Here is a 27,767-nt window from a genome sequence, read left to right on the forward strand (position 1 = left end):
TGCCTATCCTACAGAAGAACTTGAAGGATTACTCAGTAATAGTTGTATACAATAATGGTTAAGTTAGTAAACAGCTGTCATGTCATCTACTGGGTGTGAAGGGACAGGCAACATTATCAAGGCAGAGGTATTTGGCAAAATATCTATTGCTTATGTTATACAACAGTGCTGAGGAGAGAAAAGTGCGAGAGCCAGGAGACAAAGAGAGAATTATGTGGAGGAAAACTCTTACTAATTCTGTTAGTCACAGTGGACCTGACTCACCACTGAGTCACTTCAGCAACGTGCCAGGGCAAATGAACCATTTTCAATGGGGTTTACACCAGTGTAAATGTAGTGTAATGTTTTGAATCAATCCTTCTCCTCATCTTCTCCTTACTGGATTCGTTTATCATCCCACTAGATGCCAAGAAACAGTCATGTGAAATGTTCAATACATGCACCTGCAGCATTACTTACAGCTTTAGCTGTCTCACATGTACAGTTATTTCGTATTGTCTTGGTTCTGGATCATCCCACTGTACTTCACAGAGCCTTGAGACTTCCCACCCACATTTGAGTCATTTTTACTGCCTCCCACACACTCTTTATTCTTCCAGGTATAAAGTGCAGATCAAATGTACCAACAGGGACATTTATCTCAGAATGATAGTAACTTGCTATATACTGGACTCTCAGAATAAGAAGTTTGTAATGCTTGTGGGAGAAATAAAAAATAGTAATAATAAAAAAAAAATTAAAACCCCCTAAAGGGAATAATTAAGAAAAAGAAAGACTAGAAAGAAAAATCAGCACTATTGTAACTGTAATTTCATTCTGTGACATCTGCAAACAAGTTCTGACTCAGGACCAAATTCGGCCCTGTGCAGTCAGGCAAAAGCTGGAAAAGGCCAATGATGCATTTTTTCTACAGAATTTGGTACATGATCTTGTAAACCAAAACGGTCTGTCATGCCTAAAATCACTGGGTTTGCACTCAGTTGCTTTTGTTATGCAATGAGTGATCTGCCCCTTTTGCCCTTTTCTTCTCAGCTTTGCAAATTTTTCTTGCCACCCACTGAGACTGGAAGAGGCTTCTGTTTTCCGTTTGCTCAACAGCCTCCTTCATTTCTTTTCCACTTTCCTCTCCCACTCATTAAAACCCACTTACGGGCCAAGACAAGCTGCAGCTGGCTCTCAGTTCTGCCATCCCTTGACAGGGGAGAGGGAGCGAAGAAGGAGAAAGATGACTTGCAGACATATTCCCCTTCCTTTTCGACTTTGCAGCTGTGCATTCAGCCCACCCATTTCAGATGGGAAGAATGAAGCTGCGACCAGCACCAAACAGCCCTGGAGAGGCAGCGTGTTTTATCGGATGAAGCCAGCACAGCTCTTTTCACGCCGGTCGCGGTGATCCAGGCTGCAAACATGTGAGGACAGAAGGTGTCTCTCATTCTGTGCCTGAATAAGGACTGGTATTTTGGATGCCCAAATTTAGCTGGGACTGGAAATGCTGCTGTCATGTGCAGAACTGACATGAATAGTCCTTCCTGGAAGCTGGAAGTTGCTACTTTCACACCCATCCACACACTTCCAGTTCAAGGTACCATTCAGAAGTTCTTACTTTGAGAGGAAACAAGAAATCTGAAGAAGCAGAAAAAATACTGAAGGTTGGGAGGATGGAAAATCTTAAAGATACAAGAAATGAGTCACCCAGGCTGCTTTCCTGCTATTAGCAGATACACTGAACCGTTGTCACATGGGCCAGAGCATCCTGGAGATACTTTATCCACAAAGCCAATTGTCACTAAGTGCACTTACTGCTGCACCACTGTCATGGTTACGGGAGAGAGCTGGAGGGAGGTGCTCGTGCTGTTGGCTGGATCACAAGTAGGTACAGGGCACTGCAAAGCAGTGCAAAGCACAGCGTGCCCCAAGCATGAGTCAGAAGACCACCAGAAATCAAAGAATTGTGCAAAGCAATAGGATGAGGAACTGAAGACATGCAAAAAGTGCAACGTTTCACAGACAAAATATTAAAATGCTGGCAGATGGTACCAGATAATAATGCATCACCACAGCAACACCGCTTAGAAAGGCACTGTAACTGGCATACTGCGTGCCGTTTGTGTCTGAGGCTCAAAAGGTATCAAGGTGACTACTGGAATCAATGCTTTGATGCTTTAATTAATCAGTTAAGGCAGTTTAGGATATCTAACTGGTACCACATTTTTGCCTAATGGGAAAAGGCAATGGACACCATTCACCTACCTGCCAGGCTCGAGAGTCAAACTATGCACTAAAACTCTAACACATACAAACCCACACAAGCACAAATGCACAGCAGCACTACCGGGGGACTTTTTCCATACATATGAGAGAAATCCTCAACAGAAAAGCAAGCAAGCAACTGAAAAAAAACCACAAAACCTGCAATAGTCATTCTTTCTTCTCTATCAACCAGTTTACCTCAATTTCTGAACTTCTCTCTTGTGTTATTCAGAAATAGTTTGCAGAACCCCTTACTTTGATTAAAATGTAACAGGCTTAAGCTATCACCAAATGCTACTCAGTACTCTTCCTCAATAAACCTAAAACCTGATTTACAGCGTAAAAACTATGCAAACAGTCCCTTTTAATATGGACTGCTTTTTCCTGACATGTCAACAATTGTGAGTTTTTAAAAATTCCGATAATAAATATGGATAGGTGTAGCTCTGTATCTCTTTCTGGAGAGAAGAGATGGTTGAAAAAATGAAAGGATGAGGGTGGGAGAAAGAGAAGGCGAATGTATCTAAAACAACACAACTGGGCTACAGAAAAGGCTAAAAGCTAAGGTCAAGAACATTTGCATTAGTATTTATATGCTTATTGATAATATTTTTAAAAATGCCTGTTTTAAAGCAGAAAGCCTAAGTCAACTGTCAATTAACACTTACCCAGCCAAGTGCAGATACTATACACTGATGATTAACCTGCCTTTGCAGACCAGCAGCCCCAGACAAACGCAAGTGGCACCTAAACAGAGACTGTTCTCAAGCTGCAAAATGCCTTGCATCTCAGCAAACACTCTGCATTGAAAGTGCTAGTTAATGTTTCCTACCTTAGATGGTTTCCTTTCGCAAGAGCTAATGCTGATTTATTTAGATGTATCTTTTCCAACAGTTTTCCTTCTTCTCTCGTGATGGGAGAAAACTGGCGTAGAGAGCAGTTTCTAATCGAAGGTTAGTACTGACACTTGGATCTTTTTGCTGCTCTGACAGCCTTCGCAAGGCTGCCCATGCTACAGGAAACCCTTCGTTCGTATAGACGGATCCACTTTTATTGCACGTTTCAGTATTAATGCCTATATTATAAGCTGCTCAAGTACCTTTCACACATCACTAGGTTTTGTTGTTAGTGAAACAGCAGGGCAACAGACATTTCAGAATGAACCATTTTCCACACTGCAGGCAGAAATTTGTACACCCTGCTGTAAAGAATTAGTCTCGTCTCTCTGCTGTATCGAGACTTTTGCAAAGGGAAAGGCAATTGATTTACAAAGTAGATGTGGCTGCAAACAAAAGCAGCTCAGCCCTAGGGCAGGGCAAAAAACAAACTACAAAAAATAAGATTCATGTTTTAATTAATAAGTCACTGAGGTATAAGTGGCATTTAACTGACATGTAAATTATTGACATTTCTAGTCTCATTTCTGCCTAGTGTAGTGCCTACTGCATTTGTTCCCTTATTTTAAAGTAACGTATGGTTGTGATTAATAGATTTTTAAAAAATATATTGATTATGCTTTTCTAGATATTTACACATACATGTAAACCAGAAAAATGTTAACCCTTTCTTCCCCCACATGTACTGAGTGCCACACTGCCATGTTAGGATGTCATATACAGCAGCTGGACCCATCTTTATGTTTAGTTAGTGATACAGCCATTTTCACCAGCACTTGAAGGACACATTTACACCACAGCCATACAGCTGTAAACCACGGGCCCGTTGTACACAGAAGTCTAGTCAAGTGCTGAAAATACCCCTCGGTGCTTACAGAAGCAGTTGGGTTGCATGTAAATCAGCCCCAAGAAACCTTTCCAAAAGCATAATTTCCAACGTGCTACACTGTCAACTTTTATTCACACGAAATTCAAACCACCAGCCAGTAGCGGTGGAGCTCCAGCTTGTCCATCAGCTTCCAGTACGGTTGGTCGTGGAGGCCCGCTACGAGGCAGCTCAGCCTGGCCACCACTGGGCTGCAGTTACCGATCCAAGCAATCACACCCGGCCTCCTCACAGCCTGTACCTCCTTCACCATCAAAACAGCCCCGGGAGGTTATCTTTGGGTAGGAAGACTTCCTCTAACAATGTAGGAAAGCATTAGCTGAAACAGCAGATGAAGAGAAACCCCCCCAAGTCATATCTCACTGTGGGCTGTTAATGTTAACAAAGCCACAGGAAAAAACCAACACACTCAATGCGAGATATACCAGGGGAAGTACTGTCTTTAGAAACAGTGGAAGGGGTTACTATCACTGCACAAGGTAGTGGTGAGGCATCGCCTGGCATACAATGCCCATCCATGCTGAGAGAAGGTGGTTCCAGCTAGGAATAGACAGTGAGAAGGTCCACCAGCATCACCAGAAGAGCCTGGAGCTGACCTTATGAGCAGAGGAGAATTCAGTTAATTCAGTTTTGCAAAATAAAAGTTGAGAGGAAGTAAGACTGTTCTCTATAAATTCTCCCTCGAGTTCATCAATTAAAGGGGAGAAGATAAAAAAGGCTAAAAATCAATCTGTATCCAAAGAATTAGCAACTGTACACAGACCACTTTAAAACAGAGAGGTGCTGGAATTGAGATAAAAGTTTCTAAGTATCAGGTGTTAAGGAAACCCAGGCATGTTCCCCAGGAGGGGACGAGGAAGCGTCACTGGCGGTCACACAGCTCCTCCAAGCACCTCAACAGCCTTCCAAGCCTCTGGACGGCCTGTCGTGTGGGAAGGACTGGAGGCAGGCAACCCACCTCCGCTTCCTCCGAGCGAAACACAGCTACAAGACTGATTAAAAAATCATGAAGCAAATGGAGAGCGTTTTCTTGATTGAAAGGGGTTTGTATCAGGGTCTGGATTATCATGCAAAATACAGTATATTTTTAGAGAAAAGGCAATTAAGCTTATTTTGTCTATTTTTATGGTATGCTCATTAGCACAAGTTGAGATTTTAATTAATAAATAACTGCTTGTGATAGAAAAAGAGAGAAAGAGGTATTTTTAGTGCCAAATGCAGAGAAATAGATTGCAACACGACCAAAGGGAAATGGCTGGTTATAAAAATCAACAGCTTGTTATTTTAAAATGTGTTTATTTTCTGTGTTGTTGCATGATTTCAGCTATTGCTGGATTAGCAACAAAGCTATAGCATAGGCACTAAAATAAAGCCTTTTTTCTCTCTTAAGGTTTTCAGTTGCACTGCATTTTAAGACAAACTATAAAGTAAACTCCAGCCACCTCTTGCTCCCCATTTAAGATGGTAGGTTTATCAATACATATGGTCAGGGTTAAAACATAGCAATCTCTAGGAGAGGGCTGATGTTGCATTAAACAGTGCTCTGTAGGCTTCACTAGCAAAGCAAACCTTGCTCATAAAAGCACTGGTGGGCAGGGGTTTTGTAAAAAGAACAGCAAAACTGTTGCCTTTAAAAGCAATAGAAGAATTTATGGTCTCTGTAAATTAGCTGCTCAGCCCCTTTTGTAGCTTTTCCAGTACAAGTTCCCTGGAAGACTGGGGGCAAGCCAAGGTGGATTGGAGAAGAAAGAAACAAGAAAGGAATTATAAACACAGCTATCCCGTGTTTAAGCCCATTTACTACATGGAATGAATCTGGTCCTCAGAAAATGGGCTGAAGGAAGAATTTAAGTAACTAAATCATCATTGGTTTTGGCTGGCAACCTACAAAAACAGACGTATTTTTATAAGTTATCAGTAACTCACACTAGTTGACTCTCCCTTCCTCCTCTGCTGAATAAACATTTAAAACGAACAAGTGCTGGAAAAGGAGACAATATTATAAAATCTGGGCACAGAATAGTTGTGGAAGCAGCTGTCCTCCTGACATTATCACAGAAATCAGAGATGGAAAAAATCCTATTAGGTCATACAGTCCCTCCCTTTGTCATTGCAGGACTGTTCCCTAACATAGATTTTCCAGCGCCTTGTCCAATCTTGTTTTAATACTATCTAAGTGATAGCTTCCAGCACCTCCCTTGGGAGACTATTCCTCTGCCTAATAAGTATTGCTGTCAAGATTTTCCCCCACTTTAATAGCAATTTGCCCTATTATTTGTTTATCTCCAGATTATATTCAAGATGGGAAAAAGAAATACTGAAGTTTTGAAGAATGTTTCAGGACTCCAGACAATTCCACAAAAAATACATCCTACAACAAAACCCAGCCATGGCTACTTTTTATTTTTTTCTGTTCTCCTGATCAGGAGATATACAAACATATCAACAAGCTGGCTGGTAACAAACACACCCTGAGTTTGATACCAGACAGACGGAAGAGATCAGCCCCAATTCCAAGCCTTTCGGACAAGTCCATCTGCTGCAGACGAACAACAAATGACTTAACGGCGTTACCTACAGATATGGTCTCTGCGTTCTTTCAAATCTGTTTGTTTAGGTCATGACTTTTAGTCTAGCTTCCTAATGAAATGAGGTGTGCATGCTACCTCCTCATCTGACTGCTCTCCACAGTCAACACTGAAACTCAACAGCCACTTAAAGTGATCCCTTACAGAGGCCCAAGGGCTCATGGAAATCACAGGCTGATCACCATGGAAGGAGCCTCACACTGTGTGCCACCTCTTGACCAAGTAAACAGGCAGTGGAAATGCAAAGAAAGCTCTCGAGATATTTCATGGGGAAACAGAGGGGATGGGAGCAGGTATTTTGGGAGACGTCATGAGAACGGGACCTATTGTGACAGCAGAATGCTAGGATATAGGACATGCACCCATATTGAAGCTTCATTAGTTTTGTTGCACACAAACCAACAAATTGTTCTATATAATCTTATGGAAAGAAGGTTATAGACCATAAAGTTTTCAGGTTGTTGTAACAAGCCTCCAGGCATTAAATATCATTGTACGTGTTCAAATGTATTGCCTGCTTCATACTAACTTCATCCTATCTTTTCTATTTGACAGTGACACTATCTGACACCGGTATGCTTTTACAGATTGCAAAAGTCCTTTCTCCTCATCTTTTTTTAAAAAAGGTTTCAGAATCTTGCATCAGTATTTTATTCCACAGTTAAATGCCACAGACTTCAACAGAAGTCACTCCCAGCCTGCACCAGTACCAAAGTAAGAAGAGAATCAGTGCTACGGCACTGCCATCAGAGCAACATTGGAGAAGGGGAGAGATGTGGGGCACACATCCACTAACCGAAAACATCACACCTAGAACTACAGTGACATACGTAATCAGTCGTGGTAAAATTCCTACAACAGCTTTAAAGAATTAACTTTTCTCAAGTTTGTTATTGGTCCCTCTATAATAAAAACAAGGAACTCTCCTCCTGTTCAGTACGCTCTCACCAAGCAGTTAGAAGAAACAGATACAGTCACACATGCCCCCACATCCCACAAATCCAATTCAGTACTGTTACTACGCAAATTTTTTAAACTTTTTTTTTCCTTTTCATCATCCACAGAGACAGTAAGGACCCAGTTCTTAATCACATCACACCACATGCTATTGTTTAACCATACTGCAGGTAAAATATCACCAAATAAAAAGAGTATTTTTGTACAGATATTTCAAGGCAAGAACCAGGACAGAAAAACACAATATTGTGAAGCCAAGAGTCAGTACAGAAACTGAAGCTTCTGTTCTCCCATCTTAGTATTAATCACTCCCTGTAACCTGCTATGAGTAAGTGCACCCCAAATTTGCTATAGCTTTGACCATGACACTCTTGTCTCTACATTCACCTCTCCTTTATCACATCAAATGTAAGTTCATTAGCTTCCTCTTCAAAGCCCACCCCCTCTTACTACCTTTCATTCAGTGTCAAAGGCTGACATCTCTGAAAACATGTAGCAGCTTCCACTGGTCACCTCTTATATTTTTGAAGGTTTTTTAATGTTTTCTTCTGCTTTGTTTCTCCCACTTGAGAGAGCTGTCTGTAAAAAGTGAGTAAGCTGTCTTTATACTCTTTCAAATCCCTTGTTAGAAGTCTGTTTTCTGAGATGTCTGTAAAAACGTTTGACAATGGAAAAGCCTCCCATGCCTAACCCTAACACCGTATCACAACACCTAGTAGGGACTTATGTTTCCTTCCACTTGCTTCTCAGTTCTTACCTAGCTATAATTGTCCACCATCAGGGTATTTAAGTCTTTGTACCACTCCAAGCAGATCTTTCTCTGGTGGAAGTCCTTTGGGACTTCTCCAGGCTTTCTTAAGTGATGAAGAGAAAGGAGTGAACTGAGCAACCTGTGGGACCTCCTCCTAACTCCAGTACTGCTAAGGCTTCACAAGATACAGGGAAAAGGCAGAAGGAAAAAGTCGATAATTGACGACATTGATAGGATAACAATACACTTAGATGCAATGATAAATTCTATTCACGTCAAAGGAATATATTCATTTCTGACCCTGGGTCAGCTATGTGGAAATCTCTTTGCGCAAAGCATAAACATGCACCTACACCAAACAACCTCCTTGCTTTTTAGAACAACAAACTCAAAAAAATCCCTGCAACACAGCTCCTTTCTGGGTGCAAAAATACATTTCAAATTATTGATTTTAGTTTTTCAACAGCTTCATCCTAACTCTGAGGAACATAAAACAGAATCAAAAGGTTGAAATCACAAAGGAATTTAGTGTAAGTATTAAAATGTGCCCAATAACCCATTCACTTATTACTTCTGCTACCTGAACATTCTCCAGTACCACAAATACCTATTTAGGGAGTGTGTGTATTATCAAATCATTAACAGAAGAAACAAGAATTATAGAAAAAGTTCTTAGCATTTCATATAAGTAACATTAAACTGTTGCATTAACACTCAGTTGTGAGCGTATGACTACACCCAAAAGAACAAGTCTCTTTGTACACTTTGAGATGTGTTTGAATGACAGGTTCTCCTTACCTCGAGCACTCTTCCTGTGATATACTTCTCACAATTGTCACATCTGATACCAAACTTTGCATGATAGTCCATTTCGCAGTATGGAACACCATCTCTACGGAAGAACAACAAGCCATACAGAGACTGCTTTACGTAGGTTTACAGGCTTACTGGGAGATTATAAAGCTAAAATTTGTTAATGTTTCAACACATCATAGGGTGTTTATGGATTTCCCACCTCCCAAATACTTGTATTTATTCATTTTGTAAAGAACTGAATAGTTAATGAACTATTCTGGCCCTTCCGAGTCGACCATGATCCCACTTTCCGCTTCGTCACTGAATTCAGCCATCGCCTCTCCCCTTGTCACAACATTCAGCCTCTGAGACCTTCACGCCACTTGTTTTGATAGTGTTACGCATTAACTTCTTCCACATGTTTCCCCCTCTTTGGAAAAAAGAGTTACTTCTACGTATTATTCTTTCCCTCTTATCATCTAATATATATATATATATGATCTAATCTTTTAGCTTAGACTGGACAGAGTAATTTCTAAACTGAGTATCTTGACTATAAACCAAGTTTTGATTAACATTTAAGTCTACTGACATTCTTGACTTGACTTGCTTAAAGACAGTCATGAATTAACCATCTTGGGAGCATGTTCCATGGAAGCCAGTAATGACTATGAGAATTCAACCTGAGCAGCAGAAGAGATCTTGCAGTACGTTCATGCGTGATGTGAACAGTTATTTCACCACCACAAGCGATTTACGATAATGTACAATTTAAAAACATGAAGAATAAAAACATGAGTCTTAGCTTTTATTCTAAAGAGTCAGAACCAGAACACTTGGCTATTGCTCTGAAATGAACCTATTTGTTAATTTTACATTTGGATCACAATTTTACCAAGTTCTACACTTAGACTATTAAACTGATGAATGAAAACAAATTGCTCTGGAATAAACTGGAGACTCTTCTCCTGTTTCAAAGTGCAAGTTAAACATAGTTAACTATGTTTAGTGTGTTATGCTAAAACAGCCCATGATCAGACAGATTTATTAGCAGAGGCATGATTTTATTGGACATTTCCCTGGAGAAACATAAAAATTAATTTTATAGCATACAAGTTGGATTGCTTAGAGACTAACCTATAAGTTATCACAATAATTAATGGAATTAATTGAAGCGAGGATCTTTCTTCTCTTGAGTTATTTTGCTTGGCATTTAGCTTTTTTAAAAGAGGATTTCACAATAACTATATCTTTACAATTTATGGGGATTTTTATTATTAAATAACAAGCAAAAAAAAGCACTGTACCAAAATACAGCAACTTGAGATAATGCAAAACCTTATTTAAGAACACCCTTTTATTAAATATTGTTTCTCCAGAGCAAGCTGTGAAATTAAATGTTATACTTGTTATTAATCTAAATCCAAAGAATTGTTGAAAGTCAGTGGGACACTGGCTCTGAAACTCCATCATCTCTGGGCACTGGTGAAAGAGTTACTTAGCTGTTTAGGAAAATTTCATCATATCAACACACTTCTCTGAAGCAGAAATTAATCCCAAGTGCTTTGGCCAGTGAAAGCCCTGTATCTCACTGGACTGATGAGAGTGTTGACATGGGACTTGGTCTGCATGTGTGCTTTGTGCTGCCTCTCATAGCTGTCATCACATTCAGTCCAAATCTGACAGCATGACGGCCTGGAGCAGTGCAAAAACATAATATGTACCTCCTTAATGAACTTTTTGAGAATATTTTTGCTTATGTGAAACACATAGAAAGGATATTATCTGCTTGTTCACGTTACAGCATCACATAGAGCAAAGTCAAACACAGATAACTAAAGGCGTATTTATGGGGCTTTGAAGCATACTCCACCCATTGCCCTTCTATAACATAGCTGCTCTGTGAAGCCCCATTCCAGGTAAATGGGCAAATTTGACTTCTACTCTTCTTCACTGAATTTCTTCTGCTTTTAATACAATTTAGATAATAATTCAGATAATAATCTCTCATCGTTTATATATCTCCAAAGATACATGAACAAAAGCTAAAGGATATGCAATGCTAAATTAATTATTAGGTATTAAAAGAATGCTGAAAACGAGTGAAAATGCTCCTCAACTTACTTGCTGATGTACTCTGCATTCAGTAGCTTGCCGCATGTATTGCACTTAAAACAGCCCAAATGCCAGTGTTTGTCCAAGGCAACCAATGACTGCCCATTTTTTATTTCTGAACCACAGCCCCCACAATCTGCAAGAGAAAAATCCAATATGAGTGAATCACACGCTTTAGATGGTCACGCAACAATACTGGTTACTGCAGTACGAGCATCCATCAGTGCCCTAGTAACAGTTTGTGCAGGCTCCAAAGATTGCTGCTGGCTGATGGATGTCAAGTGGTGCTGCCCTAATATTGCCCTAACATTGCTAGAAGACATGAGAAAAGACAAACCCTGAAAGACACTTGAAGATGCATTTAGAGATGCCAGAAGAGGAAAAAAACCACAACAATGTCTTGCATGGAAGAGAAAGATAGACAAAAGCATTAAAAAAAGATTTATCTAGTTATTAAGAGAGTACTGCAAACACAGGTTCTCATTAAAAGATTTAAACAGTCCTCTTAAAAACTTTCTGATTTAAGATTCTATTTAGTTGGTTACGTGACCCTAATGAGACACTCTGTTAGTGCAACTGTAAATGTTTCATTTCTGAGCGCAACAACAATAAAGGATAGTTCTTACTTTCCTTCAGTGGATTTGGAAGGGATTAAGGGAGTAATAATATGTCTCTCTAATGTCACCCTGTAGAGCACCAATATGTGGAAATAAGCCCAGCACAAAAACGTGTGCACCGCAGATCAGAACATTTTAGTTTTGCTAATAAAAGAGAACATTTGGGTGTGTGCCTGGATTTAGTCCCACAAGAGAATAAATACTGCAGTATTCTGCAGTATCTATTCTTTAACTGCAATCACAGATTTGTTTGTGATCTCCCCTGGGTTCATCTGGTAATCTAACTTAATCTCACTGGTTGAGGGTTTATTTCACAAACTTAATACAACACTGTGTGCTCAGATGTCATTCGCCTTTCATCTGGTTTAAGCTTGGGTGGGCAGAAACGCAGCATTTTCTGAGCTACTTTTTTATTCCCAACTGCTGTCTCCTCTGTTAAGTTCTGGATAATTAAAAACAAATATTGTGGTTGCTAGGACAACAGTGCCTACTGATGCGACATCCTTGTCTTCCTGTCTTGGATGCAGCATCCTTTGGTGACTCACCTAATTTCAACCAATAACTCTGCAGAACACATCAGTTTGCTGCTACATGTTCATATTCTTCCCTGAGTACTGTTTCAACATCAACACTGCCACAAGAGGTTTTCACAGCTAGTGTTTTATAAATGAAACAGAAGAGGTAGGTAGGTATTTATATAATAATAAAAAAATCAAGGACTCTGGCAAAAGGCAAATATTTGACATTCTTCATTTCTTCCAAATGTAACGCATAAAGGAGGTCAAAACCAAAGCGGGAGGATGAAAATAGAAAGACTGGACAGAAGGGACAGTGATGTTGGGAGCTCAGTGAGTCCCGAGACAACTCCTGAAAACATTCTTGAGCTCAAGTCAGAGATAAATAGGCTGACAAATAACATACATAGTACGTATCAGGCAGTTCTGAGCCAGGAGCAAAACCAACGTAACATTGCGTCAACATATTACTTGGTCCTTGACTCAGCTTGCTTGAAGTCACATGTTTTTGTGCACTACTGTTCTTTTATAAATGAATTGTTCATTTAAAACATTAAGGTCTTTTCCAAGAAGACTGTTGTTAAAACAAGGAGACATGCCATTTATTGCTTTGTGTAATACGTAGCATAGCTACAGACAGCCATTCTGGAATTTCAGTTTTCCAGTTCAACCAAGGTGTCTCTGACGCTGCTTGTTTATTCCCGAAACACTGGGTCTCGCCTAAGGATTAGGTGCTTGGAAGACAGCTGGTATTACCTATTGCTCTTTCACATATCATGTATTAATCTGAATGTTTCCCAAATCCCTTATTATCTTTTTAGGTATTTTGTTAATTTCCTGTGTATTGTCAGGCTCTTACATATCCTGCAACACATTCATGCATGCACCTCCATCTATTTGTGGCTGCAGTGCTTCCCATTGACCCATCAAAGCTCTATTCCCCCCACCAAGGAGGGATTATACCATTGCTATCCAATTTCTTGAGTCCCAGGAGTTCAGCTGGGTGCTGCATGTCACCATGAAATCAGAAGATCCTGGCCTGCACCTGCACTGCAAGACACTGAGGAAATGAAGTAACGAGGAGTTAAGAAAGGATATAGCCTACACAGGTAAGGATGATATTTATCTGGGATCCTGGCAACATCATGGCACAATTTACTTGCAGGCCAGACACAGACTTCAGTTTGCCCTTTGAGAAGTCATTGTATCTATCAGCTCACCCCCTTCAGTACATCGTTTGAAAAGCAGAGCTGGCTAGTCTCAGGTGAAGATGAGACCAAATTCCTTTAGAAGTCCAGTCTACAGTGTGGCAGATATCATCCAAGTTTGAACCAAGACTCTTAACCAATTCCACTGAAACTTATGGAAAGACTTCATCCATTTCTAATGAGATTTAAAGCAGACCTGTATTTGAGGTTTAAATATGTATGTTTGAGATTTTATTTGGAGAAAAGCTAAACTTTTGTTTTCCAAGGTCAGGTTTTGGCACAAGGATATGCTTCCAGTGCTGCTTCCCTTTGAGGCAATTGGTTTGTTGAGGTTTGCAGGTACCTGTGCACTGGGGAGCCTCGGTGCAGCAACCTGAGAGAGCTGGGGAAATGCAGTGCAAGAAAAACTCTCCACGGGGTGTGTGTGTGTACAGAGAAAGGGAATGTAAGCATATTAAAGGATTCTGTATCACAGATAATCAAATGAACTTGTTCTGTCAGTACTCAACCAGGCAAATAATTTCCATTAAAGTCAAAGCCACTTTTCCCATATGAAAAGGAGACAAACAGATGATAGGCCATTAAAGTATGGATCTGCAAATGCAGCCAGCCATCATAGCTGAGGATGATCCGTCTCTGGAACAAGTGACAAGAGAAAGCACTTAAGAGAGAGGGCCATCCCCTCCCCAGAAGAGAACGGCATTAGCAAGAGAGGAATCAACATAGCTTATCTCACTGCATTCACACAGCAGCCTTTGCTGACAACCTGGAGAAAGAAGATGGTGAAAACTTCTATAAAAAGACAGATGTGGGCAAAAACAAAGAAAAAAGAAAAAAAAAGGAGAAATCCCTCCCTGAAGTGGGCTGGATTCCTTATATACAAAGGAGACCAATCTATGGGGTCCTTCCTCAACCACGCCAAATCCAGCTTGCTGCGATGTGATAGTCATTAAAAATATTTTTACCTTTGCTGTTTAAATGAATTGCTGTTGTGGTTTAATTACATAAAAGCAGCAGTTGCTCTTAAAGCGTGGCAGCTCCTCCTGAACAAATCAGCAGAGGAACAGAGTTCAGAGCAACAGTGCCATTCTATGATCTGCTGCAAAAAAGGTGGTATGAAAAGACCACATTTCTTCTCTGCAGTGTTTGTATCTTCTGATAGCACATGATAGTACTGAGGTCAAGGCAAAAGTCCCTCTGGTCACATTGCATACATCAACCCTTCCTGTATAGTATTTAGCCGTGCAGACCTGTCACTGATAAATTTTCTGAAGCAATACTGGAACTCTCACAAATTATTAAATCTCACATTGGATTTTATTTTAGCTGGAGTTGGACTAAATCCTCAAAAATATTAACATCTATATTTCACCTTTCTCCAAGTAATTTGATTTACTCCAGTTTTAATCAAACGTTTTGAGAGGTTCTGTGTATTGTTAACCCTACAGTGGCACCATTTGTGTTTATTTTTACTATCAGACTTTCTCAAAAAACTACCAAATACTTTTTTCGCATGACTACATTGTATTCTTGACACCTTTTATCCAGCATAGTGGTAGAAGTTCCAGTTACACATATTGGTGTAAAATTTTGGTCTTTAAACCTGCTCAGACTAAGAAGTACCAACAGAAAAGAGCAGAAACCCCTACTTACTTCGCAGGTTCTGTACAGGGAAAGAGCCGGTGCTGCTGGAAGGGGGCAGGGAACATTTCTGGCAGATGCACTCCTTCCCGTTAAAAGTTACCCGGTCGCCCGCGGGGAAAGGCAGCCTACAACAGAGGAAACAAAAGCAAACAGGTTACAGTCTCACGCCTTTATCGAAATGAAATATCTTTCCATAAAGGAACTGATTATTACTCTGGTTTCTGTTTCTCTGCTTACCCAGTTCTCATTCATGATTTTTCAGCCACTTGGAGGCTAAAGTATCAAAGGGACATATCAAACAGACAATTGCAAATGCAGATGTTACAGCTACTTAGAAAAAAAATAATAGCTAAAGATACAAAACCACACTGAGTGCACAAGTCCAAATCCTTGCGTATCTAAGAAATGTAGTATCAGCAAGGGTTGATCACTAACAGGATCAGTTACAGAATGAAAATAAAATTGGCATTACAGGGAGTAAGTACAGGCAAATGAAGCTGCTTTTATGTTGTTAAAATGCTGCATGAGAGTGATGACTTCTATACATTAAAGAACCAGCATTTGTCCTCCCAGCTTTGATCATATCAAGGTCCTTCTCTTAATCTGTATGTTCAGAAAGCAAATGTTGGTGAATTCTCATAGGAGAACACCTATCCCAGTTATAAAACCCAAAGCGTCTACATTACTTGTTTGCTCTACTCAACAACAGCTCTCCTTACATTTAATTAAATCCTTCCTTTTTATCAATGTCCTTAAAACAAAAAGCTTTCCACCATGAGCTTTTTCTGGCCACAGAAACTGCTGAGGTTTTTTCTCTAAGACGACCAGATGGACAAATCACTTCATAATGCAGCAAAGGATGGTGAGGATTTAGAAACACATTTCACTCCACCCAAAGCTCACGTCCAACCAAATCCCAAGAGAGCTATCAAAATATGGTTTAAGTGGGGCACAAACAACACAGGCCTTCTGCCTCATGGTGAAGTCCATCTGATCAGATTATTTCATTAACATTTCATTAAAACTCTGCATTACATTACCGCACAAACGCTATCAAATTCATACCAATTGAGAGGTTGTCTTCACTACAAAAGCTACACAGATACTTCTTGCTAAGCATAAACATTATTTTGCTCGCTAAAGCACTCAAGAGTGGCTTATTCTACATTTGTGTTGCATTTAAATGAAAATTTTTATTACTTAAAAAAAGAACAAAAGCAATGCTGTCCTTTGTTTCTAAATAATGTTACTAACATCTACTTTAAACCAGCTAAATAAGCATTCAACACTGTCATCCATTTTGGACCACAGGCAATACTTCAAAAATCATGAGGACACACAGAGTTTAAATATTGTTATATTTTTGGATACCTGATAATGAATTCTGATTTTCATCTTTTGTTTTTTCCTTTACTAATGACTTTATATGCCAAATACTTGCTACCTTCTTACTTACCTAAAGTTAAGATAAGGAAAAATATTTTATGGAAATAGCCTTTAAAATTGTCTTGCTCTTTGACACAACTAAATGCTCCATGTGTGATTCTGGTACAAACAGCCCAACACCATGTTAGTACAGCTCCAGGAGTCTTAAATTTCCACCTGTTCAAGAGTGGATTTTCTACCATCAATTTCACTCAATAACCTGATCAGAAGAAGCCAACACTCTCTCTAGTACAACAGGCAGGATATGATGGAGCCACACTGCTCCAGTGAGCAGCAAGTCTGTGCTGTCTTGCAGCAATCCAGCAGCAGCAAGCTCCCGTGTTATGTATATAAAAAACAAAAAAAGGGGGGGTTAGGTCATTAACTGTTATTTGCAACAGACTTTTATACTCCTTAAAGTCACAGAGCCTTCTAATATATGGAATAATAAAAGGGTTTCATGAATATCACAGAACAGTTGAGGTTGGAAGGGACCTCTGGAGGTCATCTGGTCCAACCTACAAGTTTATTGAAATGAACATATATACATTTGAATAAAAATTAATAAATCTGATACACTTCTATGTAGGTAATAAAAATTAATGACTAATTATCAAAAACTGTCTCAAAAATGGAGTGATATAATTCAAATGTTGTCCTAGTACTCTACTGACAATGTGAAAGAAACCATTTAAGCGTGTTTTCATTTTAACAAAATATTACAAAATCAAGTCTAGAACTTAGCACTATTGATTGCCCTGGAAAGGCACAAGCCAAGGAATTTCAACTGTTTCAGAACTGAGTCAAGAATTTATAATCGACCTCCTACATGTTTTTAGGAAGACAACTCATCTTGATTTACAGCTATGCATAGACTTATTATGACCACTGGTAATCTGCTTCAGATTAAACCCCTACAAAGATGGCAACCTGCTCCACAGACACAATCACAAAACTGCACTGTTGTACAACTACCCTGACATCCTTCATTCTTATGCACAGTTGCATGCCCTGAGCAGGATAGTACCATCAAGCATGTTTTGCCATAGTCTTTATGGGGACCAAGACTGGGACTCAGCTAATGACGCAGCTGAACTCCCATGAGATGCCTCAGTAAAACAGCAGGCTTTGCACCATTAATAATCCTGGAGATGGTGATGTACTGGAAGCCATGAACAATTCACTACTCTGAAGAATGACCGTGACTACTGAGCATTCTTGTATCTAGTATATTAGGAGCAGTAGCCAGAGGGAAGGTTAATATGTTTTTTTGACTCAGTGATTTACCTAACAAAAACTCAGCTGCACTTCCAGTTGAACACAGAAGCCCGTCTCAAACAGATGCACCAAGCATCAAATAAACTAGAAGCAGGAACCGACCACCTTGAGTTGGCTCATCTACGTTAGGCAATTAGACAATTTAAAAGAAAGTAAGTTAAAACTAGAAGAGAAGAATAGGAAAATTGACCTCCTATGGCAGAAAGACAGAGCCAGGTAGGTGACATCCCACAAAACATGCCAAAGCTCACAGGCACCACAGCATGCCACAGAGCCTCCTTAGAGGGGAGGGCATGTGGGGGCTTTCCTAGCCCATAAACGTATCTTGGTTTATTTTCTAAGAGTTTAGTAACTAACCACAGTGCCCTTCCATTTGGACAGGACAGGGCAACAATTTCACTTCTCTATTAAGTTTTCCACATCTGCAAGACACCTTGCTCTAAAAAAAACAGATAAATCCTCCTTGGAAGTTATCCGCCCAAAGGTACATGCAGACATTGCCTTCCCTCATTGGTCTCCTAAACCCGTAATTAAGTCTCAAGAGTTTGCTTCACTATCTTGTTCATTGGGAATCCAGATTTCGTACACAACACATTCGCCAGTATTTCTGTAACATCTGACCTCTCCCTTTCACAAGCAGCCCTGCTCAAGGCGCCGGTACAAGTGAAGGCGCAACAGAAGGTGGTAACAGTCAATTAACAAGGTTTCAGTTTCTGAGCTCTTTAACTTGTGAGCAGGACTATATATAGCATTGTAGGTTAAGAGCAGCATATCTGCCTTCAAATACAATGACATCTTACCACCAGTAACCCACTGAACATTGCTAGGTATGGGTTTTAATTAGCTACTTATCCTTTTAAAAATATTCGGTGTGATTTTCACAGTTGGATAATCTATTTTTAAAATGAGAATTAAGAGCATCTTTAAAGCAGCTCTCTGAAATGACTTGTAGGATTTTAATATATCTTCCATGATTCATTTCCCAATGAATTTTGTTTCATACACCTGCCTACAATATTTGTAAACCCAGAAATGACTGGAGCACACCAACAAAATTATATTGTAAAACATCACACCATCATCAGCCTAATCCACGGTAACTGTGTGCTGACACAGAAAGGTCTGATCTGACTCTGTGGCTGAACAGTCAACTAAATTTGATGTAAGAAAATTAACAGAAGCATATGGTCAGGGCTGTGGGGAGAGCAAAGCTATTCATTTCAGTAGCAGACTGCAGTTACACTGGGTCAAGTGTAATGTCAGACTGTAACTTAAGGACCTAGAGGATCAAATTCTGCTCTGGTTTGTACCTGGTACAATCACATCCCTCAGGATGTGCTCCATAGAGATGAATTTGACCCAGACTGTTAAACCTGATGAGACAAAGTGGACATTACTTGCTATCTACTGCCTTCACAAGTATCAACAAGGGCAAATGCTAAGTCCTGCACCCAGGGAAGAATAACCCCATGCACCAGTACAACTCAGGGGTCAATCAGCTGGAAAGCATAACAAGACGTGGGGTCCTGGTGGACACCAAGTTGAACATGAGTCAGCAGAGTGTCCCTGCGGCAAAGAAGGCCAACAGCACACTGGGCTGCATTAGTGTAGTCAGCAGTTCCAGGGAAATGATCTTTCCCTCTGTTCATCATTTGAGAGAGTGCCTCTGGAGCAGTGTGTACCACTTTGGGCTCCTCAGGACACCTTTTACTGGAGGGAGTCCAGTGGAGGTGGCTAGGTCCAGAGCTGCAGCACAGAACGCATGAGCAGGGGCTGAAGGAGATGGACTGGTTCAGCCTTAAAATGCTCAGGGGAGATCTTATTGCTGTCTAAAACTACCTGATGATGTGTATATGAAGTTGGAGCCAGGCTCTGGCCAGAGGTACAGAGTGAAAGAACTAGAGGCAGCAGACATCAGCTGGAACATGGGAAATGCCGACTCACTATAAAGAGGAAAGAAAACCCTACCATGACCATGCTCAAATGCTGGAACAGGCTGTCCAGAAAGTCTGCGGGATCTCCATCCTTGGAGATATTTAAAATGTGATGGGCCAATGACCTCAGCAACCTGCTCGAACTGGACTTGCCCTGAGCCAGGGGCTGGACCACTGGACCTCCACAGATCCCTTCCATCTTACATGACTCTAGGGCAACAGGTACGCTCCATGCGTAAACCTGAAGAGCAGCATAGCAAGAGTCCTTTGTTCAGGAAGCACCATATATCGATAAATGTATTTGGTTTAGAATCAAAATGCCAAGAACAACACTCAGTCTGATTTCAAAACTTTGGCCTCAACATCCAGATGAAGAAGCCTGCATCATGAGATGCTTTAAGAAGTACCCAGTACTGCCTGAGTGGGAACCAAACTCTTTCAAAATTCAGCAGCACTAAAAAAAGTGAGCAATTAAAAAGGTTTAGCATATTCAGAAAGTCTGACATAATTTCTATGTTCCAGAACAAACTGAATTTTAACTTCTTATTTTCAGTATTGTCTTAATTTCTCAAGACTACATACACAAAAGCCCTCAGCTTCTTTCTAGAAACAGCAGTATTGTATGTAGGACTATAAAACTCTTTGTTTAAAAAAAAAAAGTTTTTAGTTTTCTGAATTTTTATATTTAACTGCCTGGCCACAGTGAATTACCTTATTGAAGATAACAGAAATACAAATGGATTGAGAGAAGTTTTAGATCTGCATCTGGCACAAAACCCCTTGAAGAATATGTAACTGCCTTTTGACCCTCCACACATTATTCATCTCTGCATGGCACATACCTTCTGTCAATATGCTGTTTCAAGACAAAGCTTCCTAAATTCAGACAAAATACTGAACTTAGATATCCAAATTCTGTAAAGCAAACATGTACCTGTTTGGTTACTAACCTGGCACATACACACTAATTTATCCCCCCAGCTAAGTAAGAGTTAAATTGTCCTCTTTCTATCATTTACTTGGCACAAAAAGCTATATTTTTCCAACCTTTAATTAAAAGAATACTGAAATTAAAGGGATAACTATTATATACATTCCTCCAACTGGGTGAATAAACAACATCCCCAACTTTACCAATTACATTAACGCTTAAAACTAAAACCCAGATTTTGTGATACCCTATGCACACACAGCACATCAGTAACACTGAAATCAAATACAGAGTCTATGTATAGCACAGCCTTATGCAGACCATACATCTTATGTATGGATGCTCTGCACAGATGTATTAATACATTTATCTAACTTATTATCACACTAAGACTTCTCCCGAAAATTCCATTTTCAAAAGTATTATCACAGGTATGATTGCCCATTGCTTTTTGAAAGACTCCATTTCCTCCCCCTTCCCATCCTGCGTAAGATATTCCTGGGAGCCATGCAGTCCTGCCTCTGACACCCATGTAAGAGCTGCATGCATGGTTTTAATAAAACTCAGCTTCTATTGATACAGATAGCCTTACTTTTCTCCCTCTTTCTATTTCACTTCTACAAACATGTGAACCTTTTGGAGAAAATGTCTTTGGCAGCCCTCTGGAGGACACAGCCCCTTCCAATTAATGAAGCTGTAGGACTGCTCACCCACTTCCTGGGAATTCAGAGTAAGCAGTTAATCTGCAACATTTTTCAATCTATGTTGTTATTCTTCTACTCATTCCTAGGTTTAGGCATTATCATCATGAAACACAACAGCAGAAAACCATTTCACTGGACTATAAACCGCGCTTGAAGAAGAGGGGGCCAAACCCTCACTCTTTATGCCATCAGAGCAAACATGCAGTTAAAACTTGAATTTGTTTAGGAGCCAACTGGTCGATGCAAGATAGAGAGAAACAATCACCCGGGACGATACATTATGCTGTACTTTTAGTAGTTTTTCTCTGAATACTAATTCATTTTTCTCACACGTTGACCTGTGGCAGCCCTGGGCAATAGCATCTGAGTCCCAAGGGATGCACGCCCCGGGATGAGTTGGGTCTCTGACACACAAGCTTTTTCACAGAAGAGGGCAGCAGCTTATGAACACAGTGCAGAGGGCACCAGGGAACACAGCTCTTTTCTGTGCCACTGGGCCATGTGGCGTTCCAAAGTAGTAATACCACGAGCTCCAGAAAACAAATGGGTTTGCATTACTAGCTTTTTCCCACTGCCCCAGCTAGCTGTATGCACATTAGATTTTCTCACTGATTTTACCATCTGAAGCAATATACACTTCCCACCAGTTTCTATTCTAATCTTATCTTCTCTGAAAATAAGAAAAAAAGGGAATTGCTACTGTGACTGGTTTACTATTCAACGCAGGAACAGTTTAAAAAGCGTTACCTGAAAGCTACAGACATACAGGTTATAAAAGTGCTCATTTGAAGCACTTAATGATCCTGCACCACTCTGGAGACCTGTGTCACGAGTGCAAAGCGCCTTCGGCTGCCAATGTTTTCCTGCTGAAGTTGGTAAGAGCCTTGCTTGGTTTCCATTAGAGCAGGATCAGCCCCACTGTCAGGCTGTCATCACCTCTCAAGTTCACACCGTTCTGGAAATCAGATTTCTAATAGAGCACCCACACTGAAGTCCAGCTGTAAAAGGCAACATCAGATGCAGTTTGCGTGATCAGCCAACTACCTCTACCTACTTTGGGCCTGTTATTTAAGGTTTCTGCCCATCTGGAAGAAATGAAAACAAAAATTGGTACTCCTGACTCCTACCAAAAGAAAGTGCCAAGGTAGAGTGCTTTATAATCCTGTACGTCAAATCAAATGGCTCTAATTTTTCGCCCTTTATTTTTTTTTAAACAAAACAAAAGAAAGGGTTTTTTTCTGCTTAAACCACATGTATTTGCAGTCTACCCATCTTACTTTTACTGAGGATATCACTCAATAAAATAAATGCTGATGATGTTTAGATAGGACACTCTTTCCATAAAAAAAACCATAAATCATGCCTGGCTTCCAGAGAGTAGGGTAATTGAAGCAATCCTGATTTAAAGCAGTTGAGAACCTTGTCCAGTTTTTTTTTTTTTTTACTATAAACAGATGACAGGATTCTTCTGTTGCTCTGCACCACAAGTCAGTGTTACAACCCCCCTGGGAGATACTAATTGAATCCTGCTAGTCAGCAGGGCATTAATTGGCTCTGATGAAGACAACATGAATTTGTGTGTCCTTCTAAGGAAAGCAACAGAAGCAGATCCGGGTCTTCCTACTGAAGTTTTAGATAGCAGCAATTAGAAACTTCATCAGTGAAATAACTTTTAATCCAACTATTTAGTTATACAGAAAGTTAGGGAACATCTCTGATTTTTTTTTTTTTTAATATGAAACACTGTTGTATCAGGAACTTAATTTTTAAAAGCTTTAGCATGTCTTCAATACACATGATATTTGTATCACGTTCTAGGTAGTATTTCCCTGTATTGCAATTCAGCTCGCCTGAATAGTTAGGTACTTAAGAGTAAGTAGTTTAGTCATACAGAAAATTATTCTGAATTTCCAGGGAGACGAGACAAATTGTACTGCCAAGCTCCAAACTATCAGTGGAAGGACTTACTAAATACAGCAGGACGTTAGTATATCCAACAGCCTGACTGCAACCTAGGTTAGATACCAAGCTGCTAAGTACGGTAACACACAGGTAAATCATTTATGCCTGAACGATAAACCCTAATGGCGTGGCTGAGGATACAAACACATTTAGCAGGAAAACTGTATCAACCAGTTTTTCTTTTTCTCTTGAAGAAGTACCTCACTTTATAGATGGTACTAGTGCTAAGAAGAAAGGTACCAAGAATTAGCTGTGCTTATCTGCGGAAGAGCTGTAATGCTGACAGGCTGCAGGCCAAGAGCATGTACAGCCAGCAGTTCACTCATGAAATCCATAATTACCCAATTAAATAATTTTTCCTCCTATTTAAAAAAAAAAAAAAGATGTTAGGCTTTTTTGTTACCTTTACTCTTCATGTTTGTTTATAGTATCCAAAAGGAAAAAATCTCCTATTAAATATAGCAAAACTTGAACAGACAGAATTTAATATAATAAAGACTTGTCAGTCTCAGAGTCTTCCCCTTAACATGGCTAATTAATTACTCCTGCAATTGATATATTAAATCAAGATCCTGCCATGAACCACGGCTGTTCTGGAATTTGAAGTCCTTCTTCTGCATCAGCACAGGAGGACATCTGAGCTCGGCAGCCCTACGAGCCGGGCAGACTGGGCTGGCAGACGGCCAGAGGCACCAGCACATACAGCATTTACAACGTGGTGCATCAGTGCCCCGTTGTGCTTTCCCTTTGAACGTGGGGTTACTTTTCTTGTAGTGCTACAGGCTCAGGTTTAGCCAGAGAAATTATTACAGCATTTCCATTTGCTCCGAACTGCTGTAACAGTGCATTTCCTGAAGGTTTGGTGGACTTAAAAGTTTCTTCCTGAAGTCTTCAACAGACTTGTTTATTTCCACAGAAGAGGATTAAGATGGAGGTCAAACAGACATCAATCTGTTTTACTGCAGTCTGCAAACATCCCCACCAACACTGGGTCGCAACATTGCACGTACCCACGCGGGAAATGATCTCACTGAACTACACTGGGCTGTAGCGGGGGACAACCTTGTGTGCTGTGTCACTTGTCACCTCCATGGCTGCTGGAGATCCTCGGTGACATCCAACACGTACGTTAAGTGTTTGCGAGTCCACGACCCTTCTGTCCTATTTTAAATTAATATTGGAGTTTCTTGGAAGCAGCGCTTTGAAACTTCCATTTAAATCTATTAATACAGTATCCACTCAGCTCATCAAAGACTCAGCCACTGGCATTGGAATCCTTTGTAACTTCAGCCAACAAAAGACAAATTAGCAGACACCGGGGAAATAAAGCAACATTTGGGGCAAAAGGCCTGACAGTAGAGGCACTGGCAGTTTCTCAAGCACTTTGAAAACCTCACACATGAGATAGCATAAAACAGAAAAAGCATTTGGGAAAAAAAGAGGCACTATGAATTTGCATTTTTTTTTAAATTCTGTTACACTTTAAGAAGTGGATAATAGAAAACAGAACTTTTTTTTTTTTCCATCTATAGGCTGTAAGTTTGAATGCTTGGCATTGGTCTTTCAAAATTTAGTTTTTAAATGAGACACAACTTCATGTAGAAAACATACCTGCAGACAGCACACACAAAACAGTCTGGGTGATAGGTTTTGCCCAGTGCTGAGACCACTTCTCCCTCAATGAATTCATCACAACTGAAGCACCGTGTGCCATAGAGTCTCTGGTAGTCCAAAGTACAGATGTAGTCTCCCTGTCTCACAAAAAATCCTCCTTGAGCCAGGTCACATCCACAAGCTGCAGGAAGAGAAAAGGCAAGACTCAGAAGGCTGGAAAAGCAAAGCTTGCTCTCTGAGATGATGCTGATTTTTCACCTATGATCAGTTTGGTTCCTAGTAGAGTATTTAGGCACTTCAATATATGGGCTTATGATCACAGAACAGTTGTGCATCTGAAAAACACTACTTTTATAGCAAATTACATCAGTGATGTATTTTGTACACTAACAGTTTGGATTTATTCCATGTAAAAATTTTAACCTCAGTGCTGAGGCTGCTAATACAGAGTTAAGTCTTTAGGGGTTGAGTTCAGGACTAGCATATACAACACCCATCACATTTAATAGGTTAAAGGAAATCCATAAAGGATACAAACCTTCAAAATCTAAAGCACCAAAGTTACAAAGAAACATCTCTGACAGTTTACAATGTCTGATATTCCTCCTGGACACACAAGTGGTTAAAATGCTGCTCCCTCTAAACACAGGGTCTGATGAGCATGGCAACGGCTGTAAACTTCCACAAGTTTACAAGATAATTTTTTTAAATCAGATCTTACATTTACCTGATAAACATCACTCACAAAGCATGAATTGGAGGGATCTCCAGAACCACCTGCTCCTGGCAAAAGTAGAGTTTTTAATCCTATCTGTCATTTTATATTTTTTAAGCAAAATCTATAGGAAAGAGTTAAAGTTGATTGACCAAAGGCTTGTGAGACTTTTCAGGGGCTTTCTCCATTGCACCAGGGATGAAGCTAGGCTGGCATTTTAAGAACATACAAGATGGGAAAGGAGAGATACAACAGTCTGGCTGAAGTCATACAGAAGTAGACAGAGATGCAGAAGATGATCCTCGTCCATATTGACCAGGATCTTTGAAAACAGGCTTGAATTGATTTCTAAGGAGAACTGGAATTCAAAATGGTGATTCCGTTGCGGTGCTGACTACTACTTTACTCTAAGTCACAGCATCACACTTGTTACTATGTACTTCTGCTCCTGGGGACGTGCTTGTAGGGAAGCGCTTCCAGCAGCAAACAGTGCTTAGTCAAACAAGGCTGAACAGACAACCACGGCAGTGTCACTACTCACATACAGCACACAGAAGACGAGTGGGAATGTTGCTTATCAAATTTGGGTTGCATGTACAAAACACTGCAGAGCTGCTCAGAGCCTTGGTCCCAAAATAGCAGAGGTACCTAAACGTTTGAAGTTCAAACCTGAGATTTCTGTTTAGGTACCCAAGAGTCCACAGGCACTTCAGTTTTTAAAGTAAAAACTAAAAAGTAAAGTAAAGCCTCCCAGCTCACACCAAAGCCTGTCTGCAATGCCAGAATCAGTCATACTGCATCCAACCTATGCAAAATGAGTCCAGCAGGCATGCTCAAGGCACAAAATAACACATACTCACAGCACAGAAACCCCAAGCAAGAATTTCAAACATTCATTCAAAAACACACCCAATCACCTGCCCTTTTTTTATCATCTTTCTTAGTAGTTAGAGACCGCAGCACAGGAGGCCTGGGCTCAAGGCCCTCTTTAAACCCTGAGTGGGCCTTCAAACCCTGATCTTTCTGCCTGGAGATGGCCCCAACCACAAAGTGACAGAAAACAACAATCATGGTGAAACTCTATTAGTATATGATCCAGAACTGAAGAACCATGGGTTAATTAACCTTTCTCATAAGTCAAAATAATTCCAATTATATTGCATTTGTCATAGACAACAATACTGGGTTATGTGATTTATCTTGCAATACATTGTTTACCTGCTTTATTTCACAGGCTTAACACATTCACTTTAACATTCTTCTTCCTCACCCTCGCTCTAATTTTTATGAAGGACATGCTTTTTGAACACTTTTCAAAAATATGGCATGACGTGCTGAATACTATGAGTTTCTTTTAGTCTATATATTTCACCTAGGTACGTACTGGTGTGACAGAAGCACAAATCAGCTATGGATTTAAGACGATGCTGAACAGCACACTGAGCTGATGCTAATGATGCACTAGAGCAGTTCTAAATTGTATCATACAGTGTTTAAACTTCCAGAGCGGATCACAAGAGAAAAAAGTTAAAGGACGTTATTGGGTTTCTGAAGTGAGCAGGAGGGGTTACGTCCCTATAGAATATTTCTTTACGCCAGCAGTGGCACACCTGACAGCAATGCAGCTGAACAAAGCCACCAAGAACTGCTTTGAGCTATAGGGCAGGCACTGACCTACACATTTTGGTCTGTGCCATCCGCGAGGGACCTGGACCTGGGCTTCCACAACAAGGGGAGGATGAGGAGTCGATAGCGTGCCCACAAATTATCTGCCGCTGCTCCGTCGTGTACTCTTGCCACTACTCAGCTGCTAAAATCAGCGGTGAGCACAAGGAAAACAGGAAACCCTGCAGTGAAACTGTTCACCCCAAGAGAGACAGAAAAACGAGGTAATTGGACTTCAAAGTGAAAGCTGAGCTTGGCATCTCTAATCGGGCCCCTTTCTGCATCGCCATCACTTCAGCCTCCCTCTATGCAAAGAG

At 40.3% G+C, this 27,767-nt stretch overlaps 1 protein-coding gene across 1 annotated transcript in view; it reads right to left on the reverse strand.

Moving 5' to 3' along the window:
* Positions 1–27,767, reverse strand: part of ABLIM2 (actin binding LIM protein family, member 2) — a 112,100-nt gene that overhangs the window by 63,596 nt on the left and 20,737 nt on the right. The window contains exons 3-6 of the mRNA XM_010583500.1: positions 25,068–25,251; positions 15,232–15,347; positions 11,248–11,374; positions 9,127–9,220 (exon numbers count right to left, since the gene is read on the reverse strand). Coding sequence (XP_010581802.1) covers positions 9,127–9,220; positions 11,248–11,374; positions 15,232–15,347; positions 25,068–25,251 — 521 coding nt within the window. The remainder of the gene's footprint in view (positions 1–9,126; positions 9,221–11,247; positions 11,375–15,231; positions 15,348–25,067; positions 25,252–27,767) is intronic.

Source organism: Haliaeetus leucocephalus, unplaced genomic scaffold, assembly GCF_000737465.1.
Source record: "Haliaeetus leucocephalus isolate CR32 unplaced genomic scaffold, Haliaeetus_leucocephalus-4.0 Scaffold906, whole genome shotgun sequence".
NCBI classification, from domain to species: Eukaryota; Metazoa; Chordata; class Aves; order Accipitriformes; family Accipitridae; genus Haliaeetus; species Haliaeetus leucocephalus.